At 37.3% G+C, this 20,716-nt stretch overlaps 1 protein-coding gene across 3 annotated transcripts in view; it reads right to left on the bottom strand.

Annotated features, from left to right (window-relative positions):
- gpc6b (glypican 6b) overlaps positions 1-20,649 on the bottom strand; it is a 41,798-nt gene extending 21,149 nt beyond the window's left edge. The window contains exons 1-5 of one of the 3 annotated variants that reach the window (XM_043230581.1): positions 19,685-19,804; positions 18,212-18,308; positions 7,729-7,887; positions 3,571-3,962; positions 2,252-2,417 (exon numbers count right to left, since the gene is read on the bottom strand). In XM_043230581.1, the coding sequence (XP_043086516.1) occupies positions 2,252-2,417; positions 3,571-3,962; positions 7,729-7,837 (667 nt within the window). In that variant the 5' untranslated portion in view covers positions 7,838-7,887; positions 18,212-18,308; positions 19,685-19,804. Of the gene's footprint in view, positions 1-2,251; positions 2,418-3,570; positions 3,963-7,728; positions 7,888-11,968; positions 12,374-18,211; positions 18,309-19,684 lie in introns of those variants that run through there. The other 2 variants (XM_043230580.1, XM_043230579.1) reach the window with 2 other exon arrangements.
- Positions 20,650-20,716: the final 67 nt, after the last annotated feature.

Here is a 20,716-nt window from a genome sequence, read left to right as displayed (position 1 = left end):
TACATTAATTCGAAGACAACGTAAAATCATTGGAATATAAAAGTGTACCAAAAAAACTTCAATGCTAGCGGTGATTAATTAAAAAAAAAAAAAAATGCAATTAGTTCACTTTTTAATCGATTGAAAGCACTAATTTCGTTACATGCATTATCACGGGAAAAAATGATTAGATTATTTGTTGAATGGGAATATTTGAGCTCAGATGAAAGACTTAACGGCATTAGAGCAACTAGGATGAGGCTATCATGAGGATGAGGTGGCATCGCACCGGCGTCTCAGTGGATGCGAATGGGTGCCGTCAGAACGAGAGTCCGATAAAAACCAATCGCAATGATCCACAGCGCTCCGGTTCATCGGTTGAGGAGAAGACGAAAGCTGAAACTAATCCAGCATATAAACGCTTTCACATGAAATCTGTGCATGATAACAAAAAAGTGCATCAGATTCACAAGCTCTAAATAAATATGTGGCTGGATTTTGATGTTAAAAATGACTTGTTATGGATTACGGGACAGTTAAAATGATGTTTTATCATCTTATAAACCCACATCTCCAGATGTTAACTGAAGGCGCCGTCGATTATTGCGATGTTTTGTGAGACTCTCATACTGACGGCACCCATTCACATCCACTGAGACGCCGATGCAATGCTGCATTACTCCAAAACCGAAACTCATCTGCGTATCGGACGGCCTGAGGGGGATTTTCTTTACTCCATTAACAGCAGGTCCGGTTTAAAGGCACAGGAAACCACTGGGAACAGGGTTAAACCAGGCAACCGGACTTCCCCTTTCCAGCCGAGTCATCTGAACGCAGACCACTCTGTGGAAGCAATGTTAAAAACGCCCATCTAAAGCCAAACCGAAGAGCTGCCCGAGATCTGCCTGGAATAAACGGAGAGAAAAATTCCTAAGCTGCCTTCCTAGCGTGAGCTGGACACAACGTTTGCTCTTACGTGTCGAAGAAGAAAGAAAGGTCGCTTGCAAAACGAGAGCCGATAAACGTTTAAACAATGGGGCACATCGGCGAACCAGCGAACGAATCTAAGAAGAAACGAGGCCAAGGGAAGCCATCTTGCCGCGTTGCCACGTCCTCTTATTTACAGCCGCGTTGTTTGATCTTAGCTCGTAAAGCCAAGCGCTTCGTGAAGCTAATAAAGTGGTCTGTTGCGCATGCGAGATGAGATTTGTTTTTTGGTGTATGCATTCGGGTGTTTGTGCTTGCCCCTCTTTTTTTATACATACGAAGATCTGGCAACGCTGACGCTTTAAGGATCCTATGAAATTACTGTATTCACTAAAAAATAGTTTAACTGCTGTGTTTTAAGATACGATACAAATTTACATCAAAACTCTGTTTTAATCAAATTAATTCAGAAATCTTTTTCTTATAATAATTGAAACTTTTTTTTTTTTTTTAATTAAAATACAGCATGCAATTCACAACAAAGCTTCGGATTTTTGTCAAAGAAGATGCTGCTCAACAGAACTGTGTCAATTAAAACATGCATAAATAAATTATTATTATTATTAATATTATTATTGGAATGACATTTTAGTGTATAATATGGATAACACTAGTAAAACTAGTCTGGAAATATGTTGTAAAACCTAAAATATCAACATTTACCAATGCACGGTAAATAAATATATATATATAAATTAGATTAATAAGCAATAAATAGTTTATTTACAAATTTGGTTTATTGCTATTAAAGCTCATTCACGATGCACAAACAAATTTGAGAATGTAAATGTCAAATGTAAATATAAAAATGCATCACTTTAACTTTTTAGTTTGTTAAAACTGTGCAATCCAAAAGGTTACATGCAACTAAATTACATTAAAAAAAAAAAAAAAAAAAAAAAAAAAATATATATATATATATATATATATATATATATATATATATATATATATATATATATATATATATATATATATATATATATATATATATATATATATAAATATTTAGAGCACATATTGAAATGCATTTTAATTTTTTTGTTCATTAATAAAACTTTAACATTTTAAAATTCCATTACATTTAAAATATAATACAGCAATTTACAGTGAACCACTGCATTCAAATAAAATGCATGAAGATGTGTATATAATATAACTGCTGCATGATGAATCCAGAAGTTATCTCTATTATAAGATAGTATTTATCGCCCCAGCGTTATAATAAAGTCAAAACCCCCTACGCGCTTGCTTAGTTTTGTTAGAGGAGCGAAGAGGCTCTTACCGATGTATTTGCTCCATTCGGGCTCCAGATCGGCCTGATTGGCCAAACAGCCCTTCATCACATTCAGACAGTAGTTGTTGCAGGGCTTCAGCGAGAACAAACCCTGACAGAACGAGCAGTACAGCATTTTAGTGAAGCCGCTGACGCAGGCCGAGCTCACGGTGACCTGAGGACAGAGGACCACACGCATGGATGCGGCGCTCAAATGCATTGGTGAAAAAATGTACCAAAATAAATTATAAAAGTACTGCATGAGTTAAAACTAAAAATTGAAAGCAGAATTCATGCAAACAAATTATTATTACGGTAATTATTTAGACAGCTTTCTAAGGCGGCAAAGAAACTAAATGCATTTTGGTTCCAAAAAATGTAGGATTCAGAAAGTCATTTAAAACTGTGTGCATCAATTAAAGCAACGCATTAATATGAAACGGTCAACTACTACCTGTGCAATAAACGGTTTTACTGCATACATGCCAGCCAATCAGAATCGAGTATTCAGACAGACCATGGAATTATACATTTATTTTCACCATTTAAATGAAATCTGATAACATTTTAATGGAAAAACATTAATCCAGTAAAATTTCAAAAGTATTTTTCGTGCTGCAAAAAAAAAAAAATTTTATAAAACTTGCATAAACTTAAATTCTGTAAGTTGCGATCGATTACACATTTTTATATTCTCATATATTCTGTAATGCATTCTTTAATGAAACCATTAAAATGGAATTCAGAAACATTTTTAAAAATCCAATAAATTTACTAAAAAAAGATGAAGAAAACAACCACATTTTAAAGGCCCCCCAAAAATTTAATTTATTAAGCTTTTAATAAAATCTATGCATTTTAATTGTATCGATGAGGCGGACGTGATTTACCTTCAATTCAAAAAAATTAAAACAATTAATAAATTAATTATCCAATAAAATATAAAAAAAAGGTGTAAAGAAAAAAAAACACACACAAAAAAAGTAAAATAATTAGACATTTAAATATATTTAGACATTTTAAAAACTATTAAAATAAATATTAGAATAAATAAATTCTATAATTCTTTAAATTAAGTAAACAACGGAATCCAATAACATGTAAACTAAAAAGATGGAGAAAAAAAAACACTATTACAATTAATTAGCCATGTTTTTCTTGTTTCTTTTTTTTTTATTTAATGATGCATTAAATGCATTAAACAGAAAAAATGATTTATACACGAATTTTGTGCCCTAAAAACGCTATTTCTTTTCAAAGCTCACGCATGAGCGACGCTTGCGGAGGCTCTTGGAGGCTCCAGGCTTCATTTCCCTTCACAAACTCACCTTAGAAACCCTGTTAGCCACTTCCCGTCCAACCACGAGGCCCTGGACGAAGGTGCGGGCGGCGATGAACGCTCGGGTAACCTGAGCCTTCAGCTTCTTGGGAACGTCTCCGAAGGGCTTCAGCTGCTCCGTGTACTTGCCGATGCATTCCAGATAGTCCTCGGTGATGAGATACTGGGAATTGAGGAGCTGGAACATGCGCTCCAGCAGACGCGTCCAGAAGTCGTTCAGCATCTCCTCCAGATTGACGTTGCCGCCCGTGTAGTACCTCTTGAGCTCGGAGAACAGCCCCTGGAAGACCTCGGCGTTCTGCAGGTACGGCTTCCCGTAGGTGCGCAGAAACATCTCGTTCAGGGAGCGCTCGGTGCTCTCCAGCAGCTCCAGGAAGAACTCTGCGAAAGCACCAAATTCAGCTTTTACAGTCCGTTACGAACGAGAGCCTTGTGCGCATAAGCGGCTTCAGCTGAAGGGATAAGCTCTCCGATGATGTGTGATATGTTCTTAACAATGCATATTAGTTTTGATTAGTGCTGTCAAATGATTAAATCACATACAAAATACGTTTTTGTCATGTAATATGTGTGTGTACTGTGTATATATATATATATATATATATATATATATATTTTTATTTTTTTTTTGTTTTTATTAATATTTATTTTATTTGTTTATATATATAATTTTTTATTTTTTGTTTGGTTTTTTTTATATTTATTTTATTTGTTTTGTTTTGTTTATATATATTTGTTTGTTTTTATTTATATATATTTTATTGTTTATATATATATATATATATATATATTATTTTTATTTTATTTGTTTTGTTTATATATATATATATATATATATATATATATATAAAGTTTTTCTTAAATATATAAATTCAAACACACACATAATTTTTTATTTTAGTTTTATTTATATTTATTTTATTTCTTTTTGTTTATATATATATATATATATATATATATATATATATATATAGTTTTTTCTTAAATATATAAATTCAAACGCACATATATATACATATTTCTATATATATTTTTTTATATATATATATAAATTATTTGACAGAACTATGGTAGGAAACGTATAAAACACCCTCATAAAACATGTTCTCTACTCAATATCCTAAAGATTTTTGCCATATATAAAAAAAAAGAATTGATCATTTTGACCCATGCAACGTATTTTTGGCTGCTGCTGCTGACGAGAAAACACTTCATTTAACTGGTTTCTGGAAGTTGCAAATGAAGTGAATATTATTAGAGCGCAAGAAAACACTATTTCGGGTTTTCCTTTAAAGTCTTACGTTTAACTGAAAGAGTTTCTTGCCGTTTCTTTGCAATTGTTTCCTAACTGTTTACTAGCAATTTTCAATTTTCAAAACACACAGACACACACACAGACACACAAAGACAGACACACACACACAGACACACACACAAAGACAGACACACACAGACACACAGACACACACAGACACACACACACACACACAAAGACACACAGACACACACACACAAAGACACACAGACACACACACACAAAGACAGACACACAGACACACACACACAAAGACACACAGACACACACACACAAAGACAGACACACACACACACACACACAAAGACACAGAGACACACACACACACACAGACACACACACACACACAGACAACACACACACACACACACACACACACACACACACACACACACACACACACACACACACACACACACACACAAAGACAGACACACACACACACACACACAGACACACACACACAAAGACACACAGACACACAGACACACACAGACACACACACACACACACACACACACACAGACACACAGACACACACACACAAAGACAGACACACACACAAAGACAGACACACACAGACACACAGACACACACAGACACACACACAAAGACAGACACACACAGACACACACAGACACACACACACACACACACACAAAGACACACAGACACACACACAAACAGACACACACACACACACACACACACACACACACACACACACACAGACACACACAAAGACACACACACATACACACAAAGACACACAGACACACACACACACACACACACACACACACACACACACACACACACACACACACACACACACACACACACACACAGAGAGACACACACACAAACAGTTGACACTCAAATATAAATGAGCAGAGTTGAACATTCACATTTTCTGAGAACAAATTGAATCAGTAAGATATAAAAAAAGTGCTTCCGGAGAACCCTGAGACGAGATGTGAGTCACCTTTAACCTGTCAGTGAGAGAATCTAACGGCTTTCTGTTCAAGCAGACGCGAGAGTTAAGAATAGATCGGCTCTAATTGCTTTCAAACGAGTCTTTTCTCTTTTCTTTTTCACTTCTGCAGCGTTCATTTTCATGCACAACTTTCTTTAAAGAAGGACGGCTTATAATGCTTCCTCAGCGAGGTCCGTCTCGCTCTGAACGCAGCGCTGCACACCGCTCTTATTCGTGTGTTTGTTTGTTTGAGCGTCCTGATCGTCACAGAGCATGACCACACCTCTGAATTACTAATGTCAAGGTAAACAGGCTGTTTATTCACACAGAAAACACGCCGGGAATTATTAAACAGACCGACCGCTTCTGGTCGTTGCAATAAATGTTTCGTCTTTATTATATGGCATAACTGTAAAAAAAAAAAAAAAAAAAAAGCAATAAGGCACAAAAGGTTATGCAATATTATTATTATACAGCATCATTGTGCCTTTTTTTAATCAAGAGCGAGGATGCACAGAAAGCCACTTTAGATAAAATTATGAAATTAATATTTGTCTGTCATATAATAAATGTTATATTAATTGTAATGTAATTAATAATGTAATGTAATGTAAAGTATAAAAATGAAAAGAAGCCAAATGTAAAAATATTTAAAAATATTTTTAATAACTATTAATAAAAAATTTTTATATATATATATATATATATATATATATATATATATATATATATATATATATATATATATATATATTATTTTTTTTTTTTATTTATTTATTTATTTTTATTTATTTATTTTTCAAACAATGTCGAGCTAGGATGCACAGAATGTTGCTTTGGATAAAATTATGAAACCTTTGGCAAGTAATAATTGCCTGCCAAAATATTAAATGCAATAGTAATCGCAAAAAATTAAAGAGAAAGAAAAGAAAACAAGAAGTTAAAAACATTAAGAAAATTAACAATAAGTCAAAATATTTAAAACAAACATATTTATGCTCATTGATTTGCTCGAAAATACCGCATTATAAAAGTACCATTTAAAATATTATTTATTTAAAGTACCATTAAAGTACCGTTTTGAAATATTATTACAATTCAAATAAATAGTTTCCTACGTGAATATGAGATAAAATTATAGAATTAATTATAGAATTAATTTCTGAAGCGCAGCTGGATTTTCAGCATCTTTACTCCAGCGTCACACGATCTGATTTAAAGCTCAAGAAACATTTCTGATTATCATCGATGTTGAACACAGCGGTGCCGCAAAATATTTTTGTTCAAGCCGCGATGCCTTTTTTAGGATTCTTTAAGGAACAGAAAGTCCAAAAGAACAGCATTTATTGGAAGTAGAAATCTTTTGCAACAATATAAGTGTCTTTCCTGTGACTTTCGTTCAATGCAACGCATCCTCGCTGAACAAAACTATTCGTTTTTGAACACTAATGTGTTTTTATCGTGCAACGCGTTTGGTGTAAATGCTGATATTTATGAAAATCCGATGCTTTTAAGGGAAATCAATGAGATCTTTATAACAACAGAGCGGATACCGATATAAAATGATCTAAATCTCCAATAATATTAAGTTGTATTAACACGAGATTGAAATGATCCAAATGTATAATGCAATGCGACCCGGTGCTGATTGAGAGATGAAGAAAAAAATAAAGGCTCCTCAGAAGACGCGAGGCGTTTTGGAGGCCTGTGAAGATCATTGCACCGCTGAGGAACAGTGAAAGTAAAGCCTCTGGAAACTCTTGATCTTCACTCATAGGGTTAATAATCCCTCGGTTTCTAAATGAACCGGACTGGTGAAGTTCAAAAGAACTTAAACGTTAAAGAACAAATCGTACCATCAAACCTTTTATGTCCGGTCATAAACGTGTCCCTCAGCTCTTCGCTCGTGTCGTCCATGAGCTTCTCAAAGTCCCGCGAGCTTCTCTGGATGAAGTCCTCCTCCATCTCTGGACCACAGCAGCTTCTTTGAGGAGCGCAGACCCTCAGATCGTCTCCTACAGACCAGAGAGAGACACCGACAAGAACCAGAAATGACGAAAATTCAGCTTGGCATCACAGAAATAAATTACAGTTTAATATATAGTCACGTCGAATACAGCCGTTTTGAATTGTAATATTATTTAGCAATTTTTACTGTATTTTTGATCCAATAGAGGCAGCCTCGTTTTATGCTGTATTTAAATTAGCAGGTGCTAAACTTCTTTTATTTGGATTTAAATTCAATAAAAATTGTAAAAATGCAATAAAATTATAGAAAAAAATCTCAAATGAAACAATAACTGTATATAAAATTAAATATAAAATTAAAACGACAACTAAAATAAAAAAACCTACTAAGCTAATACGATAAAATAAACAAAAAATAACAAAAATATATATAATTAAAAACCAAATAAAAACAAAAATTTTTGTTTGGTTTTGGAGTTACATATTTCATGCGAGCTCTATTTGGGTTCAAAAGTTACTGTTATTTTTAATTGAAAAAATAAAACCTAAACACATGCTGTATATAAATTAGCAGGTGCTAAACTTAAAATTAAATCAAAATTGTAAAAATTCAATAAAATGATAAAGAATATCTAAAATAAAAACTGTAAATAAAATTAAAATGACAAGTAAAATACAAAAAAACCCTACTAAATTAATACAATAAAATAAACCAAAAAAATAACAAAAAATAATATAATATATATTATATTATGTTATATTATATTTTTATAGAATATTTCTTGCAAGCTCAATTTGGGTTCAAAAGTTTCAAAGTTATTCTTCAAAGTTAAAAATATATATTATTACGTGTATATATATATATAAAAAAACCTGTATACACATTACCAGGTGCAATACTTAAGTAATGTTTAAAAAAATTAAATTAAATAAAAATCTAAAATAGAAATACAATTACTGTAAATAAAAGAAAAATTAAAAATTAAATATAAAAAAACTAAACTAAATGTATAAATTAAAATAAAAAATAAGTTCAAATAGAAACAAAATTTTAAAAATAAAATGAAATATTTGAATCTAAACAGAACGTGTCATTTCAAGGTAGAAAAGCTTTCACAGAGAGGACTATCACGCTCAATCCTCTTACTAAAACTAAATAGTACTACCACTTCTCGTTTGTCACCTTCGTTTCTGAGGAAAAGGGTCGGTTTTCTAATTCCTTGTCTATTTAAGACACAAGATAATACTAAAAAAGCATCACCTCGGGCTGTATATTTTTATTGTGCGTGTACATCTAGACGCTGTATATAAGCGTGTGTTACTTTTTGGGTCGGCCCCGTAATGAAACGCACACGAAGAGCATCGGACAACGTGTTAATAAGGTCAAAAGGCCCGCTGATGAAAGAGTCAGTGATTTATTAGACCGTGCGCTTCCTCGCCCATCAACAGCATTTCTATCTCTGATGGTGAAGTCGAGGAGGTCACAAAATGTCACCGGCGTTATTTCAGGCTTTCGGTTGACCTCTGAGGCGCGGGTGAGAGATTACAGGGTCCGGCTGAGAGCGGCACCTTCACCAAACACCAGACCCCTTCAGCGGCGGCTCTCGGCGGGAGACCTCGTAACATTGATTTAAAGACACGAGAAGAGGAGGACGCATTTAGCGCCGCTGACAAGCCGGCAGATGCTGGATGCTGCAAGCGTGATGAGGACCGTTTCTTTTAGACGCTGACGGGGTCTTCTTAAAAAAACACACCGAACAGAGAGAGCAACCCGACAGGTTACGGGGTTCGATTTGGAAAAAATACATACAAATACAATTCAAGATACTGTTTCGGGTCAACTGTTTTTTTAAACTAAAGTGAACTTGTTTCTGTGCACCAGGATCACAGTTAGTTGCTTTTTTACATTTTTAAATCGGCAATAAAAATAAATGCAAATAAAAAATCTAATAAAATACAGAATAAAAAGTAACCAAACGAAAAAAATAGGATTTAGTATGAGATAAAATAATCAAAATATTCCTTTAACTTCCTCGACTTCTTATTGGCAGTAAAATAAAATTTAAATGAAAATGAAATGCTATTTAACTATAAAATAAAATGTGAAATATAATCAAATAAAAAAGGTAAATAAAATAAAAATTCCATAAAATAATTAGAAATCAGAAAAAATATAAACAAATACTAAAAATAAAACAAATATGAATATGATCAAATAAAATACGATACGATATAAAAAAATACTAAAAATAAAAATAAAACAAATATGAATATGATAAAATAAAATATGATACGATATAAAAATATTAAAAAATACTAAAAATAAAAATAAAACAAATATGAATATGATAAAATAAAATACAATACGATATAAAAAAAAATACTAAAAATAAAACAAATATGAATATGATAAAATAAAATACGATATAAAAATATAAAAATACTAAAAATAAAAATAAAACAAATATGAATATAATAAAATAAAATAAAATAAAATACGATAAAAAAATATAAAAACATACAATACAATAAAATATTAGATATTAAATATTGGATGAATTATTCCTTTAGTTAAAAGGTTTTTAGGCTGAAATGTTAAGATATTTTAGATTTCTCGCCGCCTTATTGGCAAATTACATTAAATAAATGTATTGATACAAAATTAAATCGAATGTAAATTAAAAAATAAGCTCAAAAAGCTGAAGAGGTTACGGGGTAACTCTTAGATCTCTCACCTTCCTATCAAAAGTGAACTGAAAAAAATGCCTCTCGTCTCATTTCTGACACATTTTATAATAATAATAATAATATGCATTATAATAACAACAATGCAAACTCAAATGGTCCTAAATAGTCTACTACTGCAAGGTTTGCACGCAGTTTTTTTTTTTTATTTCTTGGTGCATGACTCACTTCAGGGTGTAGAATTCGTGCAGCCTCACTCGTACCACAAAATAGAGTTAAACCCAGGGCATAGGTTTGGTTTAAACGCTGGTAGGAACCTACTGCAACCTTGAGCTCGTTATTTTTAAAACAAACCCGGCAATTAAAGACGTGACTCACGAGACCTTGACGCAGTCGAAATGTTGGTGTTAGGAGCGAAAGGAAGTCTGTTAATATGTAAAACAGCGTAGTTCCCTAAAGTCTGGCTCGTTCAAACGAGTTCAACCAAGCGCTTTTAGCACCATCTCCCCTTTTATCAGATCACTCAAACCTAGAAGAATAAATAACTCAAACCTAGAAGATTACGAACCGTTAATCGAACCGCTAGTCCATGAGTCGCTAGCCCGGGGCAAGTTGTCACAATAGAATTAGTCATTAAACAGTAGATTTTATTCAGTTAAACAAACAATAAGACAATTCAACGAATCCAGATAACGTCTCAAACGGCTAAAACTGAAATGCTTTTTAACGCAAAAATTGACGAAATATAGGGTAGATTTTTTGGAAACTGAGATTTGCATTTCATTGTGAAAAGCTGAATGAAGAAGCTCTCCGTTAAGGTACGGTTTGCTAGGACAGGACCATATCTGGCCAAGATGAATCAAATATTAAAACACTGTCTTTAAGGTCGTCCAAAAGAAGCCCTTAGCAAAAATGAATGAGTCAGAAATATACAAAATATCCTCATGAAACATGATCTTTGCATAATAACCTAATCCATTATAAAAAAATTAAATAAATAAATATATATATATATATATATATATATATATATTTTTTTTTTTTTTTTTTTTTAATGGATTAGGATTTTTTATTATTATGCAAAAATCATGTTTTTTTATGGATTAGGATATTATGCAAAGATCATGTTTCATGAGGATATTTAGTAAAAAAAAATTATTTTACCCATATTTAGTCTATTGCTACAAATACGCGCTACTGTGACAACTTGCCCCAGCCTTTCGTTTCAACGCAACCTTCGATGTTTTTTTTACTTGTTACCCAACAGTTAAACGGGATATCATTAAATATTGCATGATTCCGTTTTTGTATGGTATGAAACTAGTCCGCACTGCCAACGCAAAACAACTTTTGACTTCAAATAAAACCGACGCAGGCTACAGACCGCGTGACAACTTGCCCCGACCCCCATATCGAGCGCTTGAAGCAGATGTCGGTCGGTACCTGTCGTTTCCTCGCGGGGAACGTGCGCGGGGCTGTAGCCCATCTCGGAGAACGCGTCTCTCACCCGGCTGCAGTTCACCGCCGCAACCGGAGCCAACAGCGCGCACAGAACGGCGAGCACCGGCGACATGGCGAGCCCCGCCGAGCTCCGCCGGTTCCTCCCGCTGCAGGTCCTCGGCATGGAGCCGGTCTCCGGGAGAGCGCGCTCTACTCGGGAGCCGGAGCGGCGGGGCGCATCGCGCGCTCTGACCGGAGTTCCTCGAGAGTTCGCGGCGAAACGAGTCGCAGAGCTGGAACTTCACCTCGGTCTTTCTTTAGTCCCCCTTCCTTCTCTCTGTCCGGAGGAAAGCGCGTTTACCTGCCGCGCGCGTCCAAACGTGGCGAGCGCGCGCTGCTTTACGCACGGCTGCGGGACGTGTGGACGCGTTTCAGACGAGATCGACTAATTATGAGGAGAGTTTCGGAGGGTCTGACCCCGAAAGGGGGAGTGTCTACAGTAGCCTGCACTTAAAAACCGTGCATCTTTATATGCAACTGTATGCAGGTTTTTAAATGCTTTTCAGGAGAAAAAAAAGTTATTTAAAGCGCGTTTTTTCGAATAGCAGGAATTCTAAGGCAGCGGCGGTAACCATAACAACAGTCATTTCGCGCGTTCCATAACATGATATTATGTATCACTTTATTATAGACTTAATATATATATATATATATATATATATATATATATATATATATATATATATATATATATATATATAAATTCAGCCTTTAGCTACACTCAAAAAATAAATACGTAAAATGCTATTTCTGTCTCGTTTTTCATTACTAATATTTAAGCATTCTCAAATCGAGATGCATTTAGACTTATTCGAGAATGGCACGCGTCTTGTTTTCTGAAGTTTTGGCTTAAAATGATAACAATATCAGCCAAAGGGTCGAGAAAAATAATCTTATTAAATAGTAATAGTAGTTCTGTTTTGCACATTTCTTTGCATATTGTTTTAAAAACATGACTTACTGGCTTTTTCTTAGAAAAATTAAGAATGTTACTATATATAATATTATATATATATATATATATATATATATATATATATATATGAATTTTTTTATTTTATTGCACAGTCAAAACGAAGCAGATTGTATAATTATAATATATAATTTAATTGTATAATTTATTATTTTTTTAGAACAAATTTTAAAATAGCCAACCACACAAAAAAAGCTGTTGTGTAGTAATTCATGAAAATAAATAACTAAAAACGTACATAAATTTCTATTGCAGCCAAATTCCTCCTCTCGGATCTATTTAACTGGCTAGAATTTCATATTACATATTTACACTAGTGCTGAGCCAGACAGACAGGTATAGAGAAATATATATATATATATATATATATAAAAAAAATAGATATATGCCACCCACAGCCACACATTTGCAAAACCTCAGAATTCTTATGCACCAAAATTAGTAAACATTTCAGTAAAAACAACATGATCCACTGAAAAAGTAAAAATAAAAAATAATTTGATCCTATAATTAGTGTAAGGTTACACGGAGAGGGATGTATTTACATTCATGTACGTTCTCCTCCGGCCAGCATCACTCCTACGCTCCCAGGCTCCGTCTGACTCATGTGAACACACACGGATACATACACGGATACATACACGGCCACTGGAAGCCAAGCCGTCAGTCGGATGAGCTTCATAGGAATTGTTCTGGGTACAGCAAGCTTTCTTCCCCAGCAAACAGACGAAACTTGAGGCGCACGCATCCGCTCGAGAGGAAGGAGCGGATGCTCTGCGGTGAATGGGTGCCGTCAGAACGAGAGTCCAAACGGCTGATAAAACCGTCACGATAATCCTCAGCGCAGTCCATCGGCCAACGCCAGCTGTGGATCTGTAACCATCGAGGCATTTTAACTCCAAAGAGTCGTTTCAGGCTAAAATACAAACCCGCGATGCTTGACAAACCAGTTTAAAGTCGCTTTCCGGTCGTCTCTCGCGTCGAGACCCTGCCATGAATTGATTATTTTTTTTAAACGTCGGCTTCGCGAGGCATTGACCGATGGACAGCGGCGTGGATTACTGCGACGTTTTTAATCAGCCGTTCGGACCCTCGTTCTGACGGCACCCATTCACCCCAGAGCAATGTTTAATAAACTCACACATGCTGCTATAAATCCAATTGATCCTTTCCCGGACACTTCCGGTCGTCGGATACACGCTGAACTTTCTCTAGGCCCAGGCCGGTCGATAATTAATTACAGTCATGGGGGGAAAAAAAAAATAAAACTTTTGCCCGTCACACATCTCCACGGAGAGCATCCTACTGAAAGATGCTTTCATGCGAGGCTTGGGAACCGTTTCCCACTGGATGCAGTTTGGGAGAAAGCCAGTCTCTCGCCATCAACCGCTCGCATTCATGACGGAGTCGCCGTCGAAGCCGTGCTTTTAACAAAAATGTCTTTTGTGTCGTTCTCTCTCATTGAAAACACGGTCGACGCCGCAAACTGTAATGACCTCCATACTTCCACAAGCCCGGAGGACATTAGGAACATATTAGCGGTTAAATTATGAGACTGGACGAGGGGACACGGAGCGGCTGACAGCACATTAGATCAGACCAAACAAGATGGATGACGCTTTCATAGGCGCTCTAACCTGACGTGTTGTTACTTCAGCGCTAAAGATTTAGGTGAATAATGAGAAGACCCTCGGGATCAGGCTCACGTCGGCTCCTGTCACATTACAGGCCGATTTCACTGGTGCTGCTTGGGAAAAAAAATAAATGAGGGAACTTTTTTTATGCAATGCAAAAAAATAAATAAATAAATAAAAATAAAAATAAATAAATAAATATATATATATATATATATATATATATATATATATATATATATATATATATATATATATAATATATAAATAAAAAAATATTATAAAAATATTATAAAAATAAAAATCTATAATAATAATAATTAAAAATGCAAGATGTAAAGTCAGTATTCTGAGGTGCAAACTAAAAAAAAAAATGTAAAAAAAATTGTATAAGAAAAACCCAGCATTTAGCATTTGAGATGTAGACGTAGGATTTAAACAGGTTGTTTTTTTTCTTTAGAATTTAAAGATTTAACCTCAAAATTCTAAAAATATATATTTTTGGGGGTGTAAATGTAAAAGATGCAAACTCTAAATTTGGGGAAGAAAGTCAGAAATGAAGGATAAAAGAAAAAAATAGTATATATTTAAAGATCAGAAATAAATATATTTTAAGTAAGAAATTAAGGATTAAAAAAAAAAAGAAAAAAATTATTTAATGATGCAAACTCTAAATTTGGGGAAGTAAGAAAATAAGGATAAAAGGAAAAATAATATATTTAAAGATCAGAAATAAATATATTTAAAGAAATTAAGGATTAAAAAAAAAAAAATTAAAGATGCAAACTCTAAATTTGGGGAAGAAAGTAAGAAAATAAGGATAAAAGAAAAATAATTCTAAGAAAAAGGCTATTTAAAGATGCAAACTCAACTTGGGGAAGTAAGAAATTATTATATTATATATTATTAAAAATATATAAGAAAAAAAAGTCTATTTAAAAGATGCAAACTCCAAATTCAGAGGAAAAATGTCAATAATCATACCCACAAAAATATACTCATTTATGCATAAGGTATAACTTGCAGTTGTAACTAAAGTCAACATTGTAAGAAAATCACAAATACTTTATATTTTTATTCCATCAAAAAAATAAGTTTGAATCTACGGTATGTTTTTGGTACAGCAGGATATTTTTTTTCCTTTTAATTCTGGGCAGACGATGTGTTTTCAGTCTCTCTCAGACACTCTTTATACATGCAGGGCATGCCAACCTTATAATCGGGGAACAGATTCCAGCTCCTTTCACCTCTGGATGTAAATTAATTACTGCACTGTCATTAGTTCAAAGGGCTTATCTGTAGTTAAACCACCGCAGTGAAGCTCTGCTTTCTGAAGGTGAACTAGAACCAACATACAGTGAGCAAATAACTACTTAAATAACGCGTTTGTGAGAAAATAAAGGTGAAGGAACATTTTGTTTTGGTCACAGGATAAAACAGAGCTTTTCTGAACCGTAGTTCATGATTTCGAGTCCGACTAGCAAAAAAAAAAAAACGAAACCCTCCACCTTGTAAGCCTTTCGGGAATCGAAAAGAACGGAAAAAACGACAAACAGAAGTCAAGTTGGTCTTGAAGGCGATGCACAGGCCTTACTCTTAATCACTCAGGACTTTTACAGCAATGTTATTGCTTTTATGTAGATCACAAAGTAAAAAAACCAACCAGTTACACAAAACCTAACTCTTAGTTAGATTGAGGACCCCATGTTGACTTCATATAATCTTTAGTTAAACTCTGTGAGCCATTTTATCTAATATATTAAGATTAGTCTTCAAATAATCACATGGGTTTGCAGAAATCCTTCCGGTTGGACGCTCAAGAATCATTGAAGTTGTTTTTCCAGTCACTTTTGACCAACTTGTGTTTCTTTCAACACAAACTGTAGTGCGTTTCATACTTAACGTTCTCATCAACACCTCGTACAACATATTTAATAAATCCGGCTATCCCTTCCACAACCTTACCAGCGCCGGAGAACCGTCCCGCACGAGGAGCTTTATAACATCTGCAGAAGAAGACGATCTGACAAGTTTGAGACTCTCGAAAACAAGAGAACAATCAAATATCATTAAAAATCACAGTTACAGCGTTTACGTTAAACTCCACGATCGCTCATTTACTAGCTAGTGACCGTCTAAATGCATTCGAACACTTTATGAACCCGAAGCGATCGTCCCATTCAGCCCACCTTTGCGAACACCAACTTTATTCGAGGTCAACCGAATTGAAGTTAGCATAAACGACACGTCCATTTTTGGTCTATAAAAGAAAAAGCAGGGTCACGAGAACCTTAACGAAAGCCCGTAAACGCAAGAAACCCATTAAACTAAACGCTGCACGTGATGAACGGACGACTCCAAACACAACACGGCCATCTAGTGTTTATACGGTTACTTGCAAGTTTGACCAAAAAAAAAAAAAAAAAAAAAATAAGCCAAGCCATGCAAACGCCACTACAAAAAAAACTGTCTTTTGAAGTTTTATGCATATAATGGAAATTAGACGTGCAAAAACACTTGACACGCCATAAAACTAGTTTGAAAGATGTCGCGTTAAATCTGTTTCTCAAACTGAAGTTGAAAACTTATTAAAAAAAGGTCACTTTTACGACTAAAGCTTTTGTCACGAATCGTCAAAGAACTTAAACGGGAGAAGGGTTGTCGTTAATTCAGACGCCGACGCAAAGCTTGGGGAATTCATCCAGGAACACACCTCTTAAAGCACCTTCAAGGATTTTTCGAACGATTAAAAAACACACAAGCAGATGCACATTTAAAACTTTTATTGAGATCAAGCTTAAAGACAGGAGGCGGCGTTCAAGTTGGAGAACACGCAAAAGCAGCCGGACAATTTCCCATGCTCTTCACAGGCCGGGACAAGTGCAATACTTCCAGCGCAGAGCATTGCGGCCGATCCCAACCTGCAAAGAAAGGGACGCTGGAGGGACGGCAAGCGGCGGCTCCTCACCGCCACGCTCAGTTTTGCATGGATTTGCACAGCAACGATACGAACGCTGACCGCAAACCAGCAAAACTGAGCAGAGCGGCGCGAGGTAGAAGAAGCGGACCTCTCTCTCTTTCGCTTTCCTTCGGCGACGCTCGCATCTAGAAGTACTTGAAGTGCTCACATTGCAGTAGATAGGCGTCGTGCAAAACTACCTGCACTATAAGCACTTTAATACCGCTGGAACCGGGGCGGACCTGAAAACACACGAAGCGCACGGAAGCGGAAACGGCCGAGCGAGAAGCGCAGGAAGGGATGGGGAAGCAGGCCACCGTCAGTTTTGCATAGATTTGCACAACTCAATATTTCTTGTAGTGCAACTATGCAAAACTAGCAGAGAACTGCATGAAATGAGAGAATGGGGACAGCCAATGGGAGAAGGGGGTTGGGGCAGACAGCGGGATTTGCCAGCCCCTTATGCCAGAAGGGGCACTTAGGGCAGTAGGTGCTAGTCTATTTCACTATCTGCACTAAATGCACCTTAGCATAAGCAGTAGTTCACGTCGCCGCTCGCGCGCGGTCGTGTCGGAGTAGGGCTTGAAGTGCCTCCACTGCAGTAGATTTTACAGAACTACCTGCACTGTAAGCACTTTGACGCTACGCCGACGAGGAACCGGGACGGGTCCGCCTTCGGGACGGCGCTGCTCACGAGCCAACGGGTCGACGGCGCTTCTGCAAAGAGTGGGAAAAGGTAGGTTATTGCACTCGTTCACGTTCGGGCTTCGCTAACACCCAATGCACTGTGGACGTACCAAAAACAAAACTCAGATGCATTTGCTAAATCAAGAACAATTCGAACTAGTACACTTAAGATCTATTACGAAACTTAGTTTTGAAGTATTAATCGTGGGTTTATGGTACATTGACCGCTTTGTGTAGTCGGTTTCACTACAAACACCACGTCTAGTGCAGCAAACGCGCGTTTAACGGGGCCCCCCATGCTTTCATTTGTAGTTCGTTTTCTTGAGGCGCCCGGCGTCCTACGGCGCATGCGCACTCGGGAGAAACGCGCGCACACCCCTCCCCCATGATTTGCACCAACATGGCGCCGAAGAGTCCGCAGTAGTTGTGTTGGAGAAACAAACTAAAAAACAAGGGCAAAGTCGAGTGTTCACGGCTTTGCTCGTTGTTTGGGTGGGAACTCGCAAAGCTGGTCGGTTAAAAAGAGCGCTCTGCTGCTCCGAGCGAGCGCCGCGAAACGCGTCGAACGCACCGCTTAAACACGTCCGACAACGCCAGCCCCGGCCGTTCTAGCTCATTTTGGTCGGACGCGGCATCTCGGTGCACCCCATGTGAGAGTCGACCAGTGTACATGCATCTTGCCAAAAGCCCACGTGCGCCGTGCGGAACGCTTTCAAACTCCGTTCTCGAACGCGACCGGCCCAACGCGTTCCACCGCACATGCGTCCGAACGCTCGCGGAACGCACGCTAAATCCACCGACGCCTTCGGGGAAAACGAACTCCGTTCCGCGCGGTCGGCAGAAACGCGAGCGTTTACGCGGTTCGAACGCTTCGTCGCGTTACGAACTCGCCGAACGCCGCCTAGCCTAGCCTAGCAACGCTGCTAGCAGCACCGCGCGGCCTGCAGCTGCCCCATGTGCTGTCGCTTTGTTCTGGTGGCAGCAGAACTCAAGCGCCAGCGTTCGCCGAGCGCGGCGAATAACCGCCGTTTCGGACCGCCCGGCGCACGGAAAGTTCCCGGGGAACGTTTCGGAACGCATTTTAACGCGCCGATAGAGCGCGAACGGCGACCGGAGCGAACGCTCTCTGGGCGCCGCAGCAGCCTCGCGCACGCTTTTCAAATCTCCCTCATTCTCTCAACTATGGTGGGCGAACCACGCGTCTCCGACCACGGCGTTTCAGCCCCCAAACCGCCCCGCAAGCAACAAAAGTGAACGTTCGCGCGAGAACGCGTTAGACTCGGCCGCGCGAGGGGGGAGAGAGAGAAAAGAAAAGCGGGCTACACAACAGGTTTCGCGTCAACAGCGCGCGCGGCAAGACGCTGGTTCGTACAATCCACCATCTTCACTCACTTGTGCACACTTACCGTTCACTGTCAAGGCTCCGGGCGGATCGTCGAAACTAAACGCTAAACTTCTCGCGCCGAGGGTGGAAACGCGGCGTCGGCGCGCGCGCGCCTGCCGCATCCGAGCACGCCGTGGCTCGCGTTACAAAAGCGTAGTAAAATTGCGAAAGTGGCGCGAACGCGCTCAGCTTTTAACCATGTGGTGAATGAAGGGCGGCTCCCGTTGAACGTAAATATCCACAACCCCAACTCCTTCATTAGCATGCACAAACTACTTCCGATCTCCGCCGCTCCTCCGCCAATCCGACGCGCGCTGCTACAGCGGAAAAATGCCCACAACCGTAAACAACTATGTGGGTCACCGTCCCCGGCGGAGGCGCGGAGCCCGGGAGCCTTTAAACCCCGCGCGGCGTCCTCGGTCCTGGGAGGCGCGAGCGGCGCGAGGAACGCTTTCGACGCTCGGGCGATTGTTGCGATGTCGCGTTTTTTTTTTTTTTTTGGAAGTGAAAAACGTAGCGTTTTCTCCGGTGTGTTGCTTTTGGTTTGAAAGTGGAGTTTGGGAAAAAAAAAAAAAAAAAAAAAGATAAGCTATCAAAATAAAAGTTATGGAGCGTTTTGAACGCTTGTTTGATGACTCGAATGAGAAATATTAAACTTGTTTTTATGCTGCTGTATTTTTGCATAATTGAGAAATGCTATATATAACTATATCGGTTTATATTTTAAAGCAAGTTTGATTGCAAAGTGATGCAAAGCTCGTTGGATCCGTCCTGAGACCTGTTTTAAATTAAAACAAAATGATTTACTAGTTTTTTAGTCGTTTAAACGCTGTATTTCTCATCTTTTGCCCGTTGTGTAAAAGCTATGAAATCGTGGCCTGTTTTCTGTAAAAAAGCTTTTTTTTTCAGAACTGCAAATAAAACAGGTCTTTGCAATTTTAAAGGAAATATTTTTTAAACGAAAATACTACAATGTTTTTGCGTTCAAGTGTCGTTTTTTATGTTTATTTGTAATTTACGTTTCCAAACCATATTTAAGTGCATTTTATTTTTA

Source organism: Puntigrus tetrazona, unplaced genomic scaffold (assembly GCF_018831695.1).
Source record: "Puntigrus tetrazona isolate hp1 unplaced genomic scaffold, ASM1883169v1 S000000176, whole genome shotgun sequence".
Classification (NCBI taxonomy): Eukaryota; Metazoa; Chordata; class Actinopteri; order Cypriniformes; family Cyprinidae; genus Puntigrus; species Puntigrus tetrazona.
This window is presented reverse-complemented; position numbering and strand designations above follow the sequence as displayed.